The sequence below is a fragment of the Taeniopygia guttata genome, chromosome 2 (assembly GCF_048771995.1).
Source record: "Taeniopygia guttata chromosome 2, bTaeGut7.mat, whole genome shotgun sequence".
NCBI classification, from domain to species: domain Eukaryota; kingdom Metazoa; phylum Chordata; class Aves; order Passeriformes; family Estrildidae; genus Taeniopygia; species Taeniopygia guttata.
The window spans coordinates 17,187,952-17,208,829 of record NC_133026.1 but is presented as its reverse complement, the minus strand read 5'-3'; the positions used below and the strand labels follow the sequence as shown (position 1 = coordinate 17,208,829).

The 20,878-nt window shown below is 38.3% G+C and overlaps 1 protein-coding gene across 2 annotated transcripts in view; it reads left to right on the top strand.

The window, feature by feature from the left end:
* GPR158 (G protein-coupled receptor 158) overlaps positions 1-19,621 on the top strand; it is a 191,811-nt gene extending 172,190 nt beyond the window's left edge. Inside the window, exons 8-12 of one of the 2 annotated variants that reach the window (XM_041714383.2) lie at positions 6,859-6,997; positions 10,956-11,061; positions 13,003-13,149; positions 13,920-14,742; positions 14,869-19,621. In XM_041714383.2, the coding sequence (XP_041570317.2) occupies positions 6,859-6,997; positions 10,956-11,061; positions 13,003-13,149; positions 13,920-14,742; positions 14,869-15,374 (1,721 nt within the window). In that variant the 3' untranslated portion in view covers positions 15,375-19,621. Of the gene's footprint in view, positions 1-6,858; positions 6,998-10,955; positions 11,062-13,002; positions 13,150-13,919 lie in introns of both variants that reach the window. The other variant, XM_041714382.2, reaches the window with a different exon arrangement.
* The last annotated feature ends 1,257 nt before the right edge of the window (positions 19,622-20,878 follow it).

The following is a 20,878-nucleotide window of genomic DNA, read 5'->3' as shown; positions in this document are numbered from 1 at the left end:
GCTCAGGAAACCATGTTTGTGTTGCCTGGGCCACGTGTTTGTGTATTGGTGATTGACATATTTAGTTGCTTCTGCAAGTCCCCTGTGGTTTGGGAGAGGCTGGAAAATGTTCTGACTTCCTCTTGTCTTTGTACCACTCTTTTTGGTGGAGTCCACTACTAGTACTGCTCCAAATCTTTTCAACACTTTAAATACCTTGGATGCCATTGGCATTTGCTTGCATCCTCTTTAAGATGTGAGAGAAGAGGCCCCATACTCAGTTGGTTTTCATCTGATCCAGTTCTCCCTCTTTCATCCACACAGAAGTGAAGAGGTTGATGAGGCACATGGTGAGAAGAAGAGTGTCCAGCTGACTTTAGTAACAACAGTGAGCTTTGGAAGTCATGAGGCAGGACAGCCGTAATTCCAGGGGAAGTAAGAAAATGCTGGAGTATAAGGGTTAAAAGAAGTGCAGAAATGAGAGGAGCTCCTAGAGACCTCAGACTGGCATGTGTTTAGTGCAGTGGGGCTCCTAGGTCTGTTGCTCACACTCAAGTCAGTGGTCATGTCTCCATTGCCAGCAAAAGCCATCTCTAGGGCACCCTGAAGCCATGGGACCCACATGCCATGGTCTGCATGGCCCTTGCATCACTTTGAGTAGACCTGCAAGGCAGTCTCATGACGGTGTGGGGTATGGAGTATGCTGTGCCTCCCACCAACCCAAGGACCCCACTCTTCTCTCTCAGCCTTCACAGCCACAAGCCATGGAAGTTCTGGGAGGAAAAAAAAGTCTGATCTGGTACCATCAATTATTTTACCACAAATAGCTCTCCTTATTACTGTGCATAGCTAATTAAAATGATGCTGAGATATGGTGGGAGACAGATAAACCTCTGGTAATTTATAATTTGCTAGGAATAACTCAACACTAAAGACTTGTAATCACAGTTCATTGAAATATATGAAAATCCTTTCAGCTGAAGAAAAAAGCTTCTCCTATGACATGGTGCAACTCTCCAGGTGGGGAGATTGGACACAGCGATGCAGAAAGAGATTGCGTTGGCTGGCAGCACAGGAGCAATTGAGGACACAATTTTTTTCCAGTTTTAAAATGGTGCATGCTCAGCTCCAGCTGGCACCCTGAGTGAATGAACGGGTGGAAGAGCTGCGCTTCCAGATCCATAGCTGACTTCATTTCAATAAAAGGGATTTAAAATGTAGTCAAGTGTGGTAGAGAAATAGATGAGCTGTGGTAGCTGTGTTATGGATGTAAGTAGAGTGGTTATCAGTAATTAGAGCTTAAAACCTGGGGAAAAATCGGTATAATTGTTGGAACAGTACTGTTTTACCAAGAGTGTAGAGTTCAGAATACCAATTGAACTTAGGCAAGTCACAGCTTTAATGTCACCGTCCCTGGGGAGCAGTGGCCTGGTTTTAGCCTGTGGTGGTGCTTTTTAAACAAATAGGTGTGGTCAGACATAAAGCTCCATTCAGAGCCATGAAAATTTGCTTTAATTTTTCAGGGCTGTCTTCTTTTTGCAAGTAGCTCCTGGAGAGCAGAGTGCAAGTGAGCACAGGAAGGGGTGTTCTGGCTCCAGAGAGCCCACAGCCATCTTCACCAAGGGGCTGGCATGAAAAAGAGAATGAAGAGAAAGGCATTTCTGCCAGGGTAGGAGGGCTGGGAAGCAACCAGGACAGTCTTAAATAATTCACATTCCTCTCCTGACCATGGCAGGAAGGAAATCCACAGTTTAGGACTTAAGCTCTTTACAAATATGGGAAAATTTATTTCCACTGTTGTCCTGAATAGCAGGGTGACATTATCCCCATTTTACACAGGCAGAGCTGAGGCACAGTGAGATTAGGGTTATATGGTCCATTTAATATAGTTGTCCATGTTGCAATGCCTTTGGCTCAGTTACAGAGCTTAGTCAAATATATTTCCAACATTTGTATGGTCTCACTGGCTACAAATACAGCCCTGCATACTTATTTTTACTGCAAATCACAGCAAAAATGTGTATGTGGCACCCAAATAGCAAAAAAAAAAAAAGCTCCCTCTTCTGCAAAAAATGATGATCTCTGCAAAGTTTGGATTGAATGGGGACCTAATTTTTTTTCATATTCATAGAACATGAGAATATGAGTCTGAGGCACAAGCAGAGTTACAAGTCAACTGCATGTGCATGTGTGCTAGACCACTTTTCCCCCTTGCAGTCTTTCCTGTCTTTCACTAGATATCCAAATGTCATTTGCAACAAATTGCAGAGCCTTCTTCATCAGGCAGCCTTGATTAGGTGAAGTACAGACATCTGCATAGCAGGAGTGAAAGCAGCAATGGATTAACGTGGGGATTTGCTTCTGCTCAGAGCAACACAAACCACTGCATGTTTAGCAAAACCTAGAAAATACATTAACCCAGATCTTTTGAGAAAGTTTGATCAAGTCAGTAATAACAACCCTAAGTCCATCCTTTTCTGTAAAGCAGATACAGAACTATGAACTATGATATATGTCATACGGAACCATGAACTATCGATATATGTCATTGTCCTTCATTATCAGAAGATGCAGAATATGAGCAGTGACCTAAAAAGATCTCAAGTGAGTGGACATGGCACACTCTTCGTTGTGACAGAACAGTGGCACCGGGCGAGTCTGGCCCAGTGTATTGGATGATCAAGCTAAGTGCTCCAAATTGCTTCATTTTCTAAAAATATAGTCAGCGTCATGAAGACAAGGAAGAATCCTGATTTTTAAGCACCAAAAAATATACTAAGCAGGTTGATCAGATAATGCAAAGAGCAGATAAAAGGTTCTTGGATAAGAAGTGGGTAGTGACTAAGAAGAGAGGTATTTAAAGACTAATTCATTTGTGCACATGACATATTGAGGTCACTTTATATTTTCATCTCCTACCTTCCATTCATATCTGCATCCATTTATACCTTTAAAGCAACTGTGCCTTTTTTTAACCACTTTACTATCAGAGATTTTCTCCCAAATCTGAATGCCTGTTTTGGACAATTATTGAGGAACTACTGCAAGGTTTATTTCAGAGCTCTTTTATGTCTTATTGTTTTGACTATGCATTTTCTGTCCAGAGAACAATTGACAGCTCTCTCTCCTAGGAATTTCCATAATATTTTTTGGAAATGGACAGGAAAGTTTTTTGGTCTTTGTGCTTAATATGTGAAATGGGATAATTTAAAAGCCTTGTGCTAAATCATAGGAACAAGATCATGTGTTTCGAGCCTTGAGTTTGCTTTTGATAGTATGCAGTATGCTAAGATACTCCTTTAGTGGTCAGAAAGTCACTTTTCTACACCAGACTTCTAATGGAAAATTATTCAGCAAGCAAAATGGAAATTTCATATCACATTTCACAGAAACTGACTACTTAAGATATGTCGTGCAAAGCAGTCACTAGTGTCCCATAAACAATCTAAGAGAGATATGAATTGTACATTAGAATTTTGCTGCATAGAGGCCAGATATACTCAATTATCTATCTATCTATCTATCTATCTATCTATCTATCTATCTATCTATCTATCTCAGTCATTAGTTATATCTGTTATTCATTGCAGTACATACATTAATATGTTACCTTACTTTATATTGAGAATGTAAAAAGAACACGTAGAAAAAAAAATACAGCAAAAATTTATAACAACTTCAGATTTTTGTTGCAAATTGCACTAGCCATCTGTAACTAATTATGGGAACTTAACTTCCCCCCCAAACACAGCTTTTACATGATACATTTGATTTGTTTAATTAGTGGTTTAGATAATAAATCGGTTTTCTATCAGTCTGTTTTGTCATTGCTGATGAAATTATGGTAATGTTGGACTTAGCAAGTAAAGGAACTCTGTTATTTTACCTTATGTTTTAAGAGCTCTTCCATATTTGTGTTCCATACCAGATGTCACAGTAATTATTATCTGCAGACAGGAATGCCAACTCTGCTCTAAATGTAAAGCTTTTCTAAAAGCATTATGCACTGAATGGTGCAAATTACTGTTATGCTCCAGTATATTAATACTTTGAAATTGCTTCTTGTCTTAAGAACTCCTTGCAACTATGATTGTTAAAATGAAAACTGAAATTTTCAGAATTAATCAGATCTGGAGATCAGATGTTACCTGCCTTCCTACTTAGCCTAGCTAATTAAAATGTTTGGGTTGTAAGGCATTGGGTTTTGGGGTGGGTTTTTTTTTTTTTGGTGTTTTCTTGGTGTTTTGTTGTTTTTTTGGGGTTTTTTGGGTTTTTTTTTTTATGGACGTATGGTTTCTTCCTTTTCATTTGCTCTGCATGCAAAAAAAAAAAAAAAAAAAAACAAAACCAAAAACCACTAATTCAAAATTACAGCAATTTTATTTTTTTCTTCTAAAAGTAAGCAAAATTTGGCCCTCACTATTTAGTTCAAGTAAGAATACCTTCAGCAAATTTTACATGTGATTTTTTTATTTCTTTGAAAGCTAAACCTTTTCAAACTCTCGGCCTCTGTTAGCATTTGTAACTGATCTTTTCAGTCAGAAAGAAACTTGGGGCTCTTCTTGCTTCAGATGAGAAAGAGGAAGAAGAACAGACCATGGGTAGTTTTGTGGAGTGTGCCTGTTATTTCACAATTAGCTCATCTATTCAGTTCTGCTGCTCATGTTGGGGAGCAGGGGAAGTTTGGATGAAAGGCAAAATATGAGGAAATAGGCATTGTCTGGCATGTTAGAGGAGCCCTGCTGAACAGTGTTCATATGAGGGATTTCCATAGAAGACAGGACAGTAAGATATATTGATCTGGCTTTAGCAGCCTAATTCTAACAATTTTCTGGTTTTCAATTTCTTCTAAATCATTAGGGAGCAATTAAAGCAGTCAATTACAGTCATTTGAAGAGCAATACATTTCAGTGCCATGATTCTGCATATGTGAGGCAACTACCTAAAGAAAAAAACCCAGACTGCTAAGATTTGTAAAAAACCTTTATTCTTATTTTGTTGAAGCTGAATTTGTACTCCACTTGGTCAGGAAAGATTTCAGGATCAAGAATGCTTTGTAAGTTGTTCTGTGCAGGAGTTTTTAAGAAACCAGAACGCTAGACTTCATTTATGGCATAGCTAATTTTCTAGAAATTAAATGGAAGTAGCAGCCAGTTTGCCCAAGTGTATGAGTAATTTGGGAAAAACATACCTGCATGTGTGCTTTTGTTGAGCTCAAAACCAGGCTGGGATGCAGAGTCTCAGAAGATTCATTCCAAGAATTTTTTTCATTTTGACACTCAGTAAGACCTCAAATCAACTTAGTCAATAGAGCAAAAAGCTGATTATTGTTGGGATTTGGTGAGGAAGATCACAAAACCATCAATATGGATGGATTATGCCCCTTCAGATGTTTGGGTTTATGTAACTGGTAAGACTGCTGGGTCTATGAAGGATGTGTTCTAGTAAAATTAGGATCTTGGAGATAGGACATATATTTTTCATTAAGAAGTTTGCAAAGTGTTGTTCCGAGTTCAAACTGAACTCTTGTCATTGCACAGAAAGATCTGTGTGACTGAATTAATTTTATCCAGACTTGTCTTTATTTATTTTAACTGGAATTAACAGCAAAAGTAGAAGTTTCAAAATGGTATAAGAATATATTATAGCAGTCATGGACTCTGAAAAGTGGAGGAACTGGAGGGTGTGTTCTAATGAGATATCCACTGCTGACATTATATTTTAGTCTGTTGTTAATGGTGGGGTTCACATGCATTTGTGTCATTACTGAAACCAGACCAGTAATTATTTGCTGACGACTTCCACAGGGTGATGTCACTGATCACCAGATTTAGTTACAGTATAGAAAAATTGTTGGGAAAAGAGGTCTGAAAAAGAATTTGTTTTCTATTATACTGCATTTAATTGTAGTTTCTGTTGCAAAAATTCAACAGGACAGAAGCAGTGTATGAGTAGCAATGGGATCACAGTTTCTGAAGCTGGTCTGGAGCAGTGCTGGCAGTGTAAGGGTCTAACATGGAACTGCACATTACTGGGTGACACTCAAACACTTTCAGCCACTGTCAACCCAGACTGCAAGGCAAGAGGGACTGGCACCAGCTCTGCTCATAACTGCATGACAGAGCTGTAATTTTTTTTTTCTGGGAGTTTTTTTTGAGGTGTTAGGAAATCATTCGTATCAAAGTCAAAAGGATGTCACATCGGGCTGTCCACTGGAAACTGAAGTCAGTGTACTGCTGGGTGCAGATAGATTCTCTAACTGAATAGTTCAGGCTGATCAGACACCCTACTTTTTCTCCTTTCTTCCTTCACTCATTTTTCTCCTAAAAGAAACACATCATTGCTTTAAGTGCATTAGACCCTCAGAAGTGACTTGTCATATTATGGGTGCCAGCAGAAATAACTGTCTTGAACAGAGGACTTTTTTTAACACAAAATATCTTGTTTTATCTAAGTTATAAACCTTTGAAATGAAAGTGTTGTCTTAAAAAGCATTAAGTTTGGTCATAGCACTATATTTGCCTCTATAAGAAGAACCAGAGCTACAATTAAAACTACTTGTTATTTGAAGTGATGTCAGACTTCTGTAGTACCAACTATAAAAGCAAGCAAGACATTTTTAGACATTGTCTCAAAGTTTGTCAATTAAAAAACTGAAATACCATGAACGCAAGAGTTTCTGATGTGAGTGAACTTAAACCCAAATATCTCATGTACAGTGACAATATCCAAAAGAGTTTGACTGTCTATGTATGTACTTATATACATATGTATTGTTTTTGCATAGATACTCACACATACAGAAGATACTGTAGTGCTTCAAATTTCCTTCCATCTATAAAACTAATTGCAAATTATTTCTTTTTGTTCTTCTCACAGCTGAATTTTTATTCCTCTTGTGGGGTGTTTATCTCTGCTATGCAGTGCGGACAGTCCCATCAGCATTTCATGAGCCACGTTATATGGCTGTTGCAGTTCACAATGAGCTCATTATCTCTGCTATATTCCATACAATTAGGCAAGTGATCTGTAGATCTAGTAATTAACCATTTATTTTTCAGGTTTCATATGGTGTAACTTAGAGTGGGTGAATGGGAGAGGATGCATAATAGAAGGCCTTATACATATTTGTTTCTGCAAATTAAGTCCTTACTAAACTTAAAACTGTTCACATGGGATCCAAGAATATGAAATTTTATAATTAGGGTTTTTTTCCAGTATAGTTAGATGATATTTTCTTAGATCAAAGTTCAGTATATATGATAAATTAGCAAAACAACTGTATGTCTTCAGTCATCTACATACCGCTCACTGTTTTGTATCCCTAGAGAAACAGCAGGTAAGAATGTTGGTTTGTATGAACTTTTGCTGATGTGTAACAGATTGGTGAGCTGCAGCTATATGTTAAGATTATTGTACTGGTTTGGGCATGAAGCATAGTGTTTTATATGCTGACATGAAAAAATTGTTGCACATATGATGCTGTATTAGTAATATAAAACCCATGTTTCTTCTGGAGTCTATAATGAGCTTTGCATTTCATACTTGTAAATTATTTGGGTAGTAACAAACAAATAAGGGTCTTTTCTAGGGCTACATGAAAATTTACTAAATCTGGCTTTCCTACAGAGTACCCTGTAAAAATGAATCGGTCCTAGAAAAAGAGCGAGAAAACATGAGTTTCATCTTATCCTGTTAAACCTCTTAAAACTTTCTTCTGACATTCTCAGACCTTCTTTTGCCTCCTAACAGACTTTATCTACTAAGATTTTTTTTTTTTTTTACATTACTTCATTGAGAGTCTTCAAATACCGTTCTCTTTTCTTTGTTTTGTCTTGGCACTAACATTTCTCCTTGTCTGCTTGATTTTTTCTTTCATGGTTTTTTCTGAGTAAACATCAGCAAAGTAAATCCTTCATCTCTGTTCCTTCCTGGTGCTCTTTTCTCTTATCATTGTTACACAGTTCACTGCATTTTTCAGGCATGCCATTGTTTTTCCTTCCCGTTCTCCTAACCCTGTATTTCAACATCCACATACATGCAAAATCTATACTCCCTAACACAAACATCTGCAAAGTTATTGTTTAAAATCTTTATTTGATGGCAGCATTTTCCTTTTCATTCCTGATAGATGTAAAATTCATTTACAATACTTTTGAGTTTATTAGAACCAATATGATGGCTTCTCAGTCAATTTTTCCCTCATTAATTTATATTCCTAAACTGTGTTTTGAGCCATATTAGAAGATACAGTTCAGAGGTATTTTTGTAGGCTGCAAGTTTCTTTTAACAATAGAACAGGAGACAAATAACCTTGGATGAAAGAAGGGGAAAAAGGGAGAAATGTGGCATTTTAATACATTCCTTATGAAGGAGACAAAAAGGGATTAAGTCTTTCAGTTTGTCTTATTGACAATCCTGTGCTTGCAGCCTAAGGTCTGCTGATCCTATTCTTCCTTCTTTTCTTTTTTTTTTAACGTACATTTTGTATTGATTCTTTCCCATCTATCTGATATATGCTGGTTTGTTGAAGAAGTATTGTGTAGTGTTTATAGAAAAGTTTGAAAAAAATGTCCAGGATCCCTCCTGAGATTATGTCCATTTCTGCACGCACAACTCTTAATCCATTTCCCTTTTTTTTTTTTCCTTTTTTTTTTTTTTGCTTCCATCTTTCCTGCCAAATTCTGTATGCAATTGAAAGGGCAGAAATGTAAAACTTAGATTTATATGACATACCTGAATTGTCATGAAGTTGAAAGTACTGGAGCCTTGAAGGACACCTACAAGACAGCCATACATTTTGAAAACTCCCAAAGCTCATAGAAGATTGATGTCAGCACTAAATAAAACCTTGAAGTGTTTGCATTTTGTTTTCCTTTGAAAGTATTCTAATTTCAGAAACAGGATTCTGGATTATCTTCAGATCATCATAGTATTAAATTCCTGCATTTCTCTTTCTCTTATATTACTGAGAAACCCAAAATTAATATGGAAAAAAATCTCATTCAAATAGAATCCTATCTTTGCTAGGTCTGAATGGCTACTAAAAATGTGATTTTGCATTCAGAGGCATAGTATGGCATAGAGACCTTAATCAGCCAAGGTGTCCAGCATAAAGCAAGCAAAAAACCCTTCACAGAATCTGAGGATTGGATCTGTTGAAGGTTAACCAAATGCAGTGGTCATCAGGATGTGAGTGCTTTCTCCGGTCTGTCTGATGGATCTGGCTGCTGATGGCTCCATTGCAGGTTGAGCAAATCCACGTTGGGGCAGTCACAGAGCACCTGGCTGGCCACAGGGGCCAGTGCAGGTTCAACACACACAGTCCTGTTCCTCCTCTGCAGCTGGGCCCGGGCTGACACTTTGGGTCTTCCCAGGGGCCATCACCATGTGCTGCCTGAGGTTTGTTCATCACTTGCACGTGCAGCATGCAGAGAGTGGTATCACACATAACAAGGATTTAATGAGGAGATGGGAGATACATCAGGTACAGAGCTCAGTGAGAACTTGCTTACATGTCACTAGCCATTTTATCCCCCCTTCTTTCCATGCTTTTTTCCCCCCCACCTACCTTATCCTCTATCTGTCCCAGTCCTTGTCTTCCAAATAAACAACCCACCCTCTTTTTTTTTTCCCCTATTGATCACAGTTTTCCTACATCTGTATTCAAATTTGGCATCTGTGATGCCATTGTCTAGGTAATCACAATATTATCTGCTGTTTATGTATGTTTATATGGTCAGTGCCACTGACCTTGCAAGTTCTGCTCCCTCAAAGGTCCTTCAATTACCTGTGAAGTTTGGCCATCTTTCAAATGACTACCTATTAACCACCTGTGAAATCCTGCCATCCCTTATAGCACTGTCTATAACTTTTGTTCACTTTTTGCTCTGTTATTTGTTATATCCATCAATTTCTCATGTCATCATCATCAGTGCAGATGTGTTCAGTTTGCTGAATCTCAGGCCTGAGCCTCCTCATGTTCTCTCATGCCCCAAAACAACAGGAAGTCTCTAGGAATTAATTAATTGGAATATTTTGTTCTGTTCATAAAACATTGCATTTACAAAGTATTAAACAAGTAATTATGACTGTATTATTACAGCATGTAAGCCAGTGTTTCATGCCAAACTATTTCTGTTAACAAAAGCTTCTTCAAAATGTGCATCTGTGAACTTGGATAAGTTGCAAATGTCATTTCTGTCTGAATGATTTTTGTAAACCTGAAAATTGCAAGCCAGCAGCACATCCGCTCATCCGTTGCACTGCTTACTGCTCTTTGGGAGCTCACTAAAGCAGACAAGCCAAGCATGCCCCAGCTTTAAGTGCACTGCTTCTTCTACCTCTCCTTTAGAAAGCTCAGCAAGGAACTGTTTTGTTTGAGAAGTTCAGCCACTCATTTCCAAGCATTCACAGGCTCTTGGATCCCACAGCAGTGAGCTGTGTGGTCCTGCTATAAAGATCATTTCTCTGCTCCCTGCTAAAATGCATTTCAGTTCAGTTCTTCCTTGGATGGCTTATCAGCTGCACTCAATAGCTGTGATCTGTGGACATCCTGTGTTTATAAAGTGCACTGCAATTCATCATAGCACATGTGCTTAACCTAAAACCATCCCTTCAGCTCCTTAATGTACGTAAGCTACCGTAACTCAGGCCAAAGAAACTGTGACAATATACACAAAACAAAAAGAGACAGCTCAATAGAGTGAGAAATATGGAATAAGCAGTATAATTTGAAGTCAGTTGTTTCTTTTTATATTTTGGTTTGTTGATTGGTTTTTTTTTCAGAGATGTTTTGAAATTTTAGTATATATGGAAAGTGTGTGGATGTAATTTTTAGTCTGTATGAAAGCAGTATAGAACAAAACCAGTTGTGTTTGGCCATTCAGTGAAAAGAAGCCTAAGGAATACTAAAGATATTTAATCTAATGCACTGGAGAAATGCAGTGAATTGCAACCCCGAATTCTATTTTCAGATTCATTCTTTCTTCAAGACTTCAGTCTGACTGGATGCTGATGCTGTTCTTTGCACACACACATTTGACTGTGACAGTCACTGTTGGGCTACTTCTGATCCCTAAGGTATTTGAGTCTGCTGTCTCTTTTCTTTTGCCAAGACAGAGGAAGATAAATGTTGTCATGCAGACGCATTTCTATGTAAATCTAGCAGCAACTGATAGAAAAGGAGGGTGTAAAATCTGGCTATTTTACCTTGAAAGTTGTATTGTTTTTATTTTTAAAAAGTATACATTTTCAAAGTTTCATTCTTTCAGCTTTCAAAATTCCAGGAGTTTAAAGTACTTAAAATGTTGATATGATTAATACAAGAAGGAAAGAATCCTGCCTAATTGTACTCTTTTTTTAGGTATTTGTATGACCATGCTGCTGCTAGAGTTAGCTGAGAACAGACAAAGAGTTTAGGCAAGGGCGTAGAACCACTGGGATCAGGAGGCTGGACTAGCCATGAGATGGGGAGGTAGGGATTTAAACCAGGCTGAAAAAGGAGGAGCCTTTGCAAGTCAGAGCCTTGGACAGACAGGAGGAGATGTGCACTGGCAGGGAGTGCTGCACACTGGGAGGAGACATGGCCATGGCAGGGAGCCAGAAGCAGTGCTGGGTGCCAAGAGAGGTGTGTGGGGGCACAGGAGATGGTGATGGCAGGAGTTGGGGAAGAGCATAGGCAGCCCCCGAGCTGCAGCCCAGACACCTCCTGGAAGCCCCAGTGTCATCTCACCAGGGGCAGGAGATCTGCAAGGGGCTCCTCCTGTCCCTAGCAACAGTGCCCAGGAATAGAGTGGAACTTCCTTAGGACAGTACCCCAGCAAAAGGAATGACTTTGTATTGGGCTTTGAAATGACTAATCATTTCAATGAAAAACTCAAGAGTCAAAATAGCAGTAAAGGTGAAAGCTACATATGAAGAAAGAGCATTAAGCAGTTCAGGTTGATAGAATTTTCAGGTTAATGAGGCTGCTATTCCTGCCTTTTTCCTGTGTGTCAGAACAGGGTATGCTGATGACTGTCACATATATGTACATTAAACAGTTGTAACAAGGGACCCATTGATGCAGCCTTAAAACTGCATAACCTTGTTTTATTTTAAATTACTTTTCTGGACTTTATCAATATTATTATATCTTCTGTTTTATATTCATATACTTTATTACATATCTTCAGATATATTACATGTCTTCAGAGACATCTAATTAAACTGGCCTAGAAAATTTGTTGACCTTTCTGAAGCTGACTCATAACTACTGACCAGCATTTTCATTTTTAGCTTTTTATCTCTGTTAGACTGCATAGACTTTTGTTCCAACACACCAAGAATTCAGAGAATTAAGATTCACAAAGTTTAGTTCTGTTCATAATGTCCTGAAGACAGATGACTATGTGGACAATAGTAAATTCAGATGAGTGAATCAATATGAACAAAACAACAATGACAACCTCACTCCAACTCCTGATTCAAGGATATGGTGAAACATAGAAGGAAATAGCTGTCTACTTTTTCATTAATTTCTTTCCTTTTTTTTTTTTTTCATTTTTTGTGTTAGTTTTTTCCCCACCTTATGTCTTCATTTGCAGGGTTAGGATCTATGATAGGACAACTGCTTTTTGCAGGATTATTAAAATGTATATTGTATAAAATAGTGTCTTACTGTTTTAGCAGCCTTATTGGAAATAATGTTTGAAAGTCTATTTTCATGCCACTTTAATTGAAATGCCATTTAAAGAGGGTCAAATAAGTATCAAAATAAGTAGAGATTTTTTTCCTTATGCAAATCTCTAAGATTTATCATGTTAAGCCATCATTATTAAGAGTTCCTTCCATGCAATACTGAGACTCTATAGGACACTACTTAAGTCAATGAAGCTTAAGTAATGTTTTGAGTTTGAGAATCAAGTCAAATCTATACAAGGGTCATTGTACCATAAAAATTGTTGTAAGCTCTTACACTGATGTTGAAGTAAACTTTTGCATTCATGGCAACATTTTTTTTTTTGTGAATACTTATTGCAGTTTTCACATTCAAGCAATAACCCAAGAGATGATATAGCTACAGAAGCTTATGAAGATGAGCTTGATATGGGTCGGTCTGGATCCTATCTGAACAGCAGTATCAACTCAGCATGGAGTGAACATAGTTTGGATCCTGAAGATATTCGGGTACATAGAACTCATTTAAATAGCATTTGTTTTCAAGAACACTTTTTCTTAGAAGAAAACTCCAACTTGCATGCATTTGTTTCTCTTTGCAGATATCAGCTGAAAAATACCAGCTTAGATCTTTTATGATTGTGGTATCAGGTCATGTAAAGTCTCAGAATTTACTAGTGTGAAGAGATGCTGCATTACTAGTTGTAGTAAAAGTCATAGTGGTGGTTAAGGAGAAGGAATCATCGTCAGCAAGAGCTGTTACTTAGTTTACATAGATTCTCTGAATTATTTTGAAGTGCAAACAGTTTTTGGCTTCATTTTAATTAGTCATTTGTATGTAACATATACATAAGCATATATAACTATAATGATATATATAAAAATTTAAAAACTTGATTAATGGAGAAAATTACTTCATTCTTATTTTACATTATTAAAGGCCTTGTGTTCTAAGAACAAAACACTATAGAGTTAGAATAGCTATAAAGTTCATCAGGAAATCATACACTACAGCATTGTGAAATCTGAAACAGCATAAATGAGTATGAAGTGTGCATGCTGTGGAAAGTAACTTGTTTGTGCATGAGAGTTGAATTTTTTTTTAAGTGGTAAAAAATGGGATTCAAGTTGATGGAGAAATGGCATATTCAAGAATTACAAAAGACAGTGAAATGAGTTTAATGCCCTTTTTAGAGCAATGTGTCTTGTATTCATCAGGCTGCTTGTTTGACTGTAGTCACTGTGTAAATACTAGTATTGCCATTCACTTCGCTTTGCAGGATGAGTTGAAGAAACTGTACGCTCAGCTTGAAATCTATAAAAGGAAAAAGATGATTGCTAATAACCCACATCTCCAGAAAAAAAGGTGCTCTAAAAAGGGCTTGGGGCGCTCGATAATGCGGCGTATTACAGAAATCCCTGAGACAGTCACCAGGCAGTGCTCCAGGGACGAGAAGGACCTGATGGAGCACAGTGCTGTGAAGAACTTGGCCACACTGAAGAAAAACCAACCAGATTCCACAAGTTCTCCAAAGCCAAAAGAAGATACTTTGAAAAACAGAGTCTTTTCCTTAAAAAAGTCCCACAGCACTTACGATCATGTTAGGGATCAAACAGAAGAACCAAATGGCTTAACTACAGAAAGTGCAGAAGTTATAGCTTCTGAGAAAACACTTCTGGACTCCTTGAATGGTAACAAATTAACCAAAAATGCTCCTGAAAAAGTTGAAGCTGTCTCTACTGAATCGGTCCCTTTAGTGTGCAAATCAGTAAGTGCGCATAATTTAAGTGCCGATAAGAAGCCTCTGCATCCAAGAACATCTGTGTTACAAAAATCCCTCAGTGTTATTGCTAGTGCCAAGGAAAAGACTCTGGGACTAACAGGTAAAACACAAAGTCTAGAAGAAAGCACTAAATCTCATAAATCTCAGCAGAAGGGTAAGGAGGCAAGCAAAAAGCACTCAGCCTCCGATAAAGGGGAACATAAGGATTCCCACCGGAAAAACTCTACCCAGTCTGAGGAAGCAAAGAAAACCCATAAATCTGGAATTATAAAACAGCAAAGGGTTAGTCAAACACCTGCAAATCCAGACACAGGCCCAGGTAAGTCTCTGCACAAGGACAATTTCAACATAGGAGAAGTTTGTCCTTGGGAGATATATGACCAAGTTCCTGGTCCTGTGCCTTTTGACTCTAAAGCTCAAAAACATGTGTCTATTGCTTCCTCAGAGCCAGAGAAAAACCACCCTTCCCAGCCAAAGGGGAAGACTCATCATAAGCTGAAGACACCTGAGGGGTACCAACAGTCAAATCAAAAGAGCTCAGAGAATGTGGAAGCAGCCACTCAGGAGACACAAGAGCAGCAGATCTTGGAAAATGAGAAAAATCAGTCAAATTCCAAGTCCCAGGTTTCTCCTGGGTTGAAGTGTGAGAATGTTAATAGGAATACACATAATACCTGTGCTGGGGAGCGGGATGAGCCGCCCCAGAAAACAGCAGAAAAGGAAAACCTCAATAAATTGGCTGAACAGAAAAAAATTGCCTCTTCTGAGGGAAATGTGCTTTCATCTAACTCCCATAAGCCAAGTAGTTACGTACAGCAACCTTTAGCATCTCGAGCTGAAGTCTGCCCTTGGGAGTATGATACAGCAGATTTACCAAATGCAGAAAGAAGTGTAGCTTTCTTGAACACCTCTGCTATAAGTGCAAATAAAACAGCAGCATCTCGAAAATAAGAGGCTTTTGGACTGAGGAGAGTAGCAACATTGAGAAGACAGAAAACAGGAAAGACAGAGGGGACTTAGGCCAAAAGGATCTGAAAATTCCTAAGGAGCATCACTTAAATCAAGGGAATCAGCACTACAAATATGTAGGAGTTAAGCAAAGTAAATTATCATTATTGTTGTTATTATTTATATGTTGAGTGCCAACAATGTGATTAGCAGTGCCCAGAATATGGTCCCTGCTCCAAGGATTTTACTGTGTCAATGAAAGAAATCTGCCTTTGTGAAATCAATTGTCTTTTAAAAGAAAAAATAATAAGATCATAACAAACGCACAGTGTAGATCTTAACCAAATTATTTCTGGATGCCGTACCTGGCTGTAACTTGCCCTTGGGACTTTAAAGATCCAGCAGAAGTGGGACACAGAAAATGTCCTGATGGCAAAAAGGGGTACCAATGAGCAGCTTATTAAAGTGACGATTTTTCACTTTACATATTTAATCTAAATAGCACTGCTAACTCAATGCATCCCAAGAATATTTTATAGAATGATTGCTTTCATTTTCTTATTACTGTGTGTTTAAGTACATTGTTGTGTCTCATATTAAAGCATTCCAGATTGTATAATTTTTGCAAATAACTTTGATATTATGTGACACAACAACATATTTATGCAATCTGCAGATACTGTCTTCTAATTGCAAGTTAAAATACCTACTGTAGACCTTTTTGTTTATATATAGAATTGCAGTAATCTTTCACTGGTTATGGAAGCCACAATTCATACTGGGAAATTCTTTTGGGCTTTGGAGATTTTTTTTTTCTTTCCTGTAATTTATATAGTGATTTTTTTGTTTGCTCTCTGTTATTTATATTTATAATTTGATACAGTATTATTCAGGGGTTTTATATGCAGTAAGTTATGCTCTTCCCTGTTAATGCTCATAGACCTTGTTAATAGTGGAAATTTGGTTGTCTTAGCTGTTTATACTGGTAGGACAACTTATCTGGGTTTTTTGTTACTAATTGAAAAACATCATCTAAGAGACGAGAAATCTTACTTTAAACATCGATGGTGATGATCTTGTTCAGTATTTCATACTGAACCTATCCTGTTAAATAAGACAAGCAAGAATGACAGTGAATATACCCCAGAAATGATCACATGTTTTACTAAAACCAGACAGTTCTGGGAGGTATTTTATTTATGGAACAACACTGTACTGTTTATCCCTGTTGGCAAACCTCAAAAAATTGGCTCTTGGAGTGAGAACTCCAAAATATTACTCTTCCCCCATATATGCAAATGTAAGCGATACTGAGAACAGAAATTATATCATCTCTCTCCAACTGTCCAAAATGCTTTGAGTTTTTTTAAATTTATATGTACATTTACAGTAAAAGTTACTCTTTGATACAGTGCTACTTTTCAGCAATAGCTACAGTCCTCATCTTGCATATGAGCTTAATTCATAAGTGGCCCATTCGCAACTATGAGTCTTAGTGACAGTTCACCATCAGGGCCTGAGGACATGCTGAACTCTTCTGAGGAGTGTCAGCAGTAATTAAACAGCCCCAGCCATCTCAATGCAGTACCAGTAAAGTGCTGTTCACAGGAATTGGCTGTACATAGTGTACTCCAAAACAAAGACAGCTTAGTCCTAAAGAACTTGTGCAATTTGAGAGAAGTGATGGGATTCGGTGGAAGAACATGAAATGTGGATGATTGAATAGAACGTGTTGTTAAATATATATATAAAATATAAAAATAGATATTTATATATGTTTAATATATATATATAAATGTCATATCTAATACACACATGCACATACAAGTATGTAGTATAAACTGATTTTTGTGGCATCATAGAAAAAGTGGCTTAAGATAAAATGCAATGAGCAGAGGGACTTGGACAACCTGGGCATGAGGATTTTTCTGTCCTTTAAAAAGGAGAGGAGATTATGGGCATGTCTAGACTGACAGATCAAGATGGATCTGATTTTCCTACTGCCGCTGCTAAGCCCAAACCTGACACGTGCCAGCACCTGAGCCATCTGGGGACAAGCTGACTCAGGTCTTGGTGCTGTCTAAACATGTTACCTCACTTACAAATTCTGCTTATTAGCTCCAGATTAAGTGACTAAACTGCCACAGCCAACCTGGTTATCCAGGATAGTGCTCAGTTCCACCACGGGGGTGTGCTGACTTAGGTCTTTACTACCCTGGGCTTGTCTGACTCTCCCACACCTCTTTTGTAGGGCATAATTATGGTCTAGGAGATCTGACTGGGACCCTTCAATCCAGAATCCCTGTTCCTCCCATGAAAGGGAGTCAGGCATAAGAGTCTGTGTGCATTGGATGTCACTGCACTAACTTTGCACACACAGGGCCACTGGCATCCTATGTGCAGCCCAAATGCAGATCTGTCCTTGGTGTAGAAAAGAGTTGAGATTAAGACCTGGTGTGCTCAGATTCTCCCTTCCCAGTCCCAGGTACCCATGGGATTTGTCTATAACTTGTTTTGTCAGCTTCAGTGGGACTTGATCAGCTTTTCTGAGAGAAAATAACCCTAAATTTCCATGGGAAGAAGTCTATCCTAGGAACAGAGCTTTTTGGGAGGCCTCTAGGAGCACACTGACCCTGTGTGCAGAGATATACACAATTTTAAACCTGCTGAAAAGGTGACAATCTCACACGTCTCCTATCCTTGAAGGGAAGTTCTGCAGTCTCAGCAGTGGTTTTTGGGATTGGGATGGGGGGCCAGCTTATGGCAGGCTGCCCTGGCTCATTTACAGGAGCCCCACTGTGAGTTAGAAGTGGACATACACAAAGGGATTGTGGAAGGAGGTCTTTGTATGTACTCACTGCCTCTTGGAGACAGGTGGTTGCAAGGAGCAGGTACCAGCCCTCGTGCCCTTGCTCATCTGGCCCTCCATCCTTTACCTCGGAGCTGAGCAAGGCCACACTGCCCATGCCCTGCTCTGCAGGAGCCTGTAGGATGCCTTGTGCACCAAGGACGAGGGGATCCACATTGGCAAAGTGTCCCCACAGTACCACTGCCCCTTGTGTTCCTGGCAGGATCAAGCCCTTCGTGCATGACTGTGTCTGTGCCACCGCTGTGTATCTCTTCTTGCTCGGTTTCTGTTCCCTGTCTTTCTCTTTGGAAAGATAACTTCATTAGAAACACAGAAACAAAGCCCACTCCTTGGCTGGTGTAAAACAGCCCATCTGCACAGAAAGCAAAAAGCAATGGCTGGTTAACCAGGGAAGGCATTGGCTTGTATATTCTCATTTGGTTTAGATTTGTTTCATGCTGACCCTTTTCCCTCACTTCTTAAAAACTGTCTGTTGTGGTTCTTTAGGCTCATTGCAGTCACATCCCCCCCTAAGACTGACACAATTGGAAAACTTTCCTTAAGAAAACAAAAAAGCTTCCCCAGTTTATTGAGCAACTGATCTTTGGGCTACAGATTCAATTGGGACTTAAATTATTTCACATTTAAGAAAATGAGGGGCCAAACTTCACTCAACTATTCTATTTCACTATGATGCTGCTAGAAGCATTGCTTAATGAAGACATACTAAGTTAGACATAAATATGTTTTGTATTTCATAGATTTTTCTCCACCAGCATATATTGACTAGATTGCTTAGATGTCTTTTTCTGGAATTTCACTGTCATTGTTCAGCCAAGAGAAGTGCAACTCTAGAGTAAAGATGGTATAAACGTGTTCTCTAGCAGATCTGTTAAGAGAAAAGACAATAAACACGAAGGTCACAAACATTTGCTAGGTTGTCCTTCTAAATGCATGTGCAAGCTGCATTTCTCCTTCATTTCTAAGCCATGGTTTATAAGTAATTAGATTTATACCAATCTTATTAGACTTGTATAATTTATGCAAGATTATGCGCTTTAAAATATAAATCAGTACACACCTATCATCAGCTTTGGTGGCATCATAGACCTGAAACCAGACAAGACATTTATATTTGCTCTCCTTAGGCTTTTGCATGCATACGACAACAGGCAGGCCTGAGCAAACACTGCCTTTGACTTTTAAAATTTTAGCTACTCCAAGTTGTAGAGCATATAAAGCTGTAAGTCTCTTCACTTTATAATGTGGTTCTTATGACAATGTTATCTGGCAACCAACAGCATCCACCATGAAATACTTGATAGATTTATGTTGTAATGTGTTGCAGCATGTAAATAATGTAACTTCTCTGCAATAAAGCACATTTATATTAAATCTGTCAGCAGGCTTTTGTGTTGTGATTTTCTGAAGTCATTATTGATCCAAACTGAATGGGTTTCCCGTCAAACTTGTAAAGTAACTAACTTTACACCTTCTAGGGTCAGATAATGCCATTATAATTTTCTGGATTTTTCATTATATTTTCATCAGAGCAGATATGTATGTTCAGGATTTCATGTTAGAGAAATAGCTCTGTTTTCTCAGTGGTTGCAATTTTTAGGTCAAAATTGTAGAGTCCATTCTGTATTCTTTTGAATTTAATGTTAACTACAATGTTAGAAAATAAGGGGAAATAAATAGACCACATTTTACAATGCCATTGTAAAATCCTATAGCTCATCTATACTATATGTGCACATGCCTGAATTCCTCATCTCAAAGATGTGTCTATCAGGTATAGGAAAGATACAAAGAAAGGGAACAAAAAGGATGAGAGACAGAGAATGGCAGCTGTGTAAGTACAGCTTCTTTACCTTGGGAGAGGGATGACTCAGAAAGAGGGATGAGACCTATAAAACATTGTGAATGATTCAAAGGTAATTAGGAGTCTGGAATTTGCTGGATTTTGTTGTGCAGGATCTATAGAACACCCAGGGTGGCCATCATGCAGCAGCTTAAAATAAATGAAGTTTTCTTCTGCATATGTCATAAATAAATTGTAGAGCTCATTTTAATAGATTGCTGTGCATATCATGGGTTCAAAAAGCATTGGAGAGGTCATGGAAGACAAATCCATCAAGATCCTTGACCATGGTGGATAGAAAACTCTTAAATCCCTAACTTCTAGATGGCTGATAAGTAGTATAATTCTCTTTGCATAATCCCAATTCTGACAACCCACCCATTGCTCAATATAGTGCTACATGAACATTTCATCCAGCACAACCTCTGTACATTCTTACGTCTGCATAAATACAGATAGTTTAGGCTCACTTAGTTTATTTTCAGTTGTCAACCTGGTGGTTTTTAATTACTGATTATTGATGTACAAGTCCAGGTAGGTTCCTGCATGGGCATATGTGTGTGTTCACATGTGCCTCTCTCAGGGTCTCCTGGGTTGGAAAGCTGCCATTTGGGTAACCAGTCTGAGTCAAGCTGTCAGGTGTAATGGAAACATGAGATGCAAAGAAGGGAAGGAAATTACTTATGTTCTTTAAATGAACTGTATACAAGTGCTTTGAAAGCAAGAAGTCCAGATACCAGAAAAATAGGGCCTGGAGATTTTTCACTGTACTAACTCAGGGTGTTCAGCTCTAAC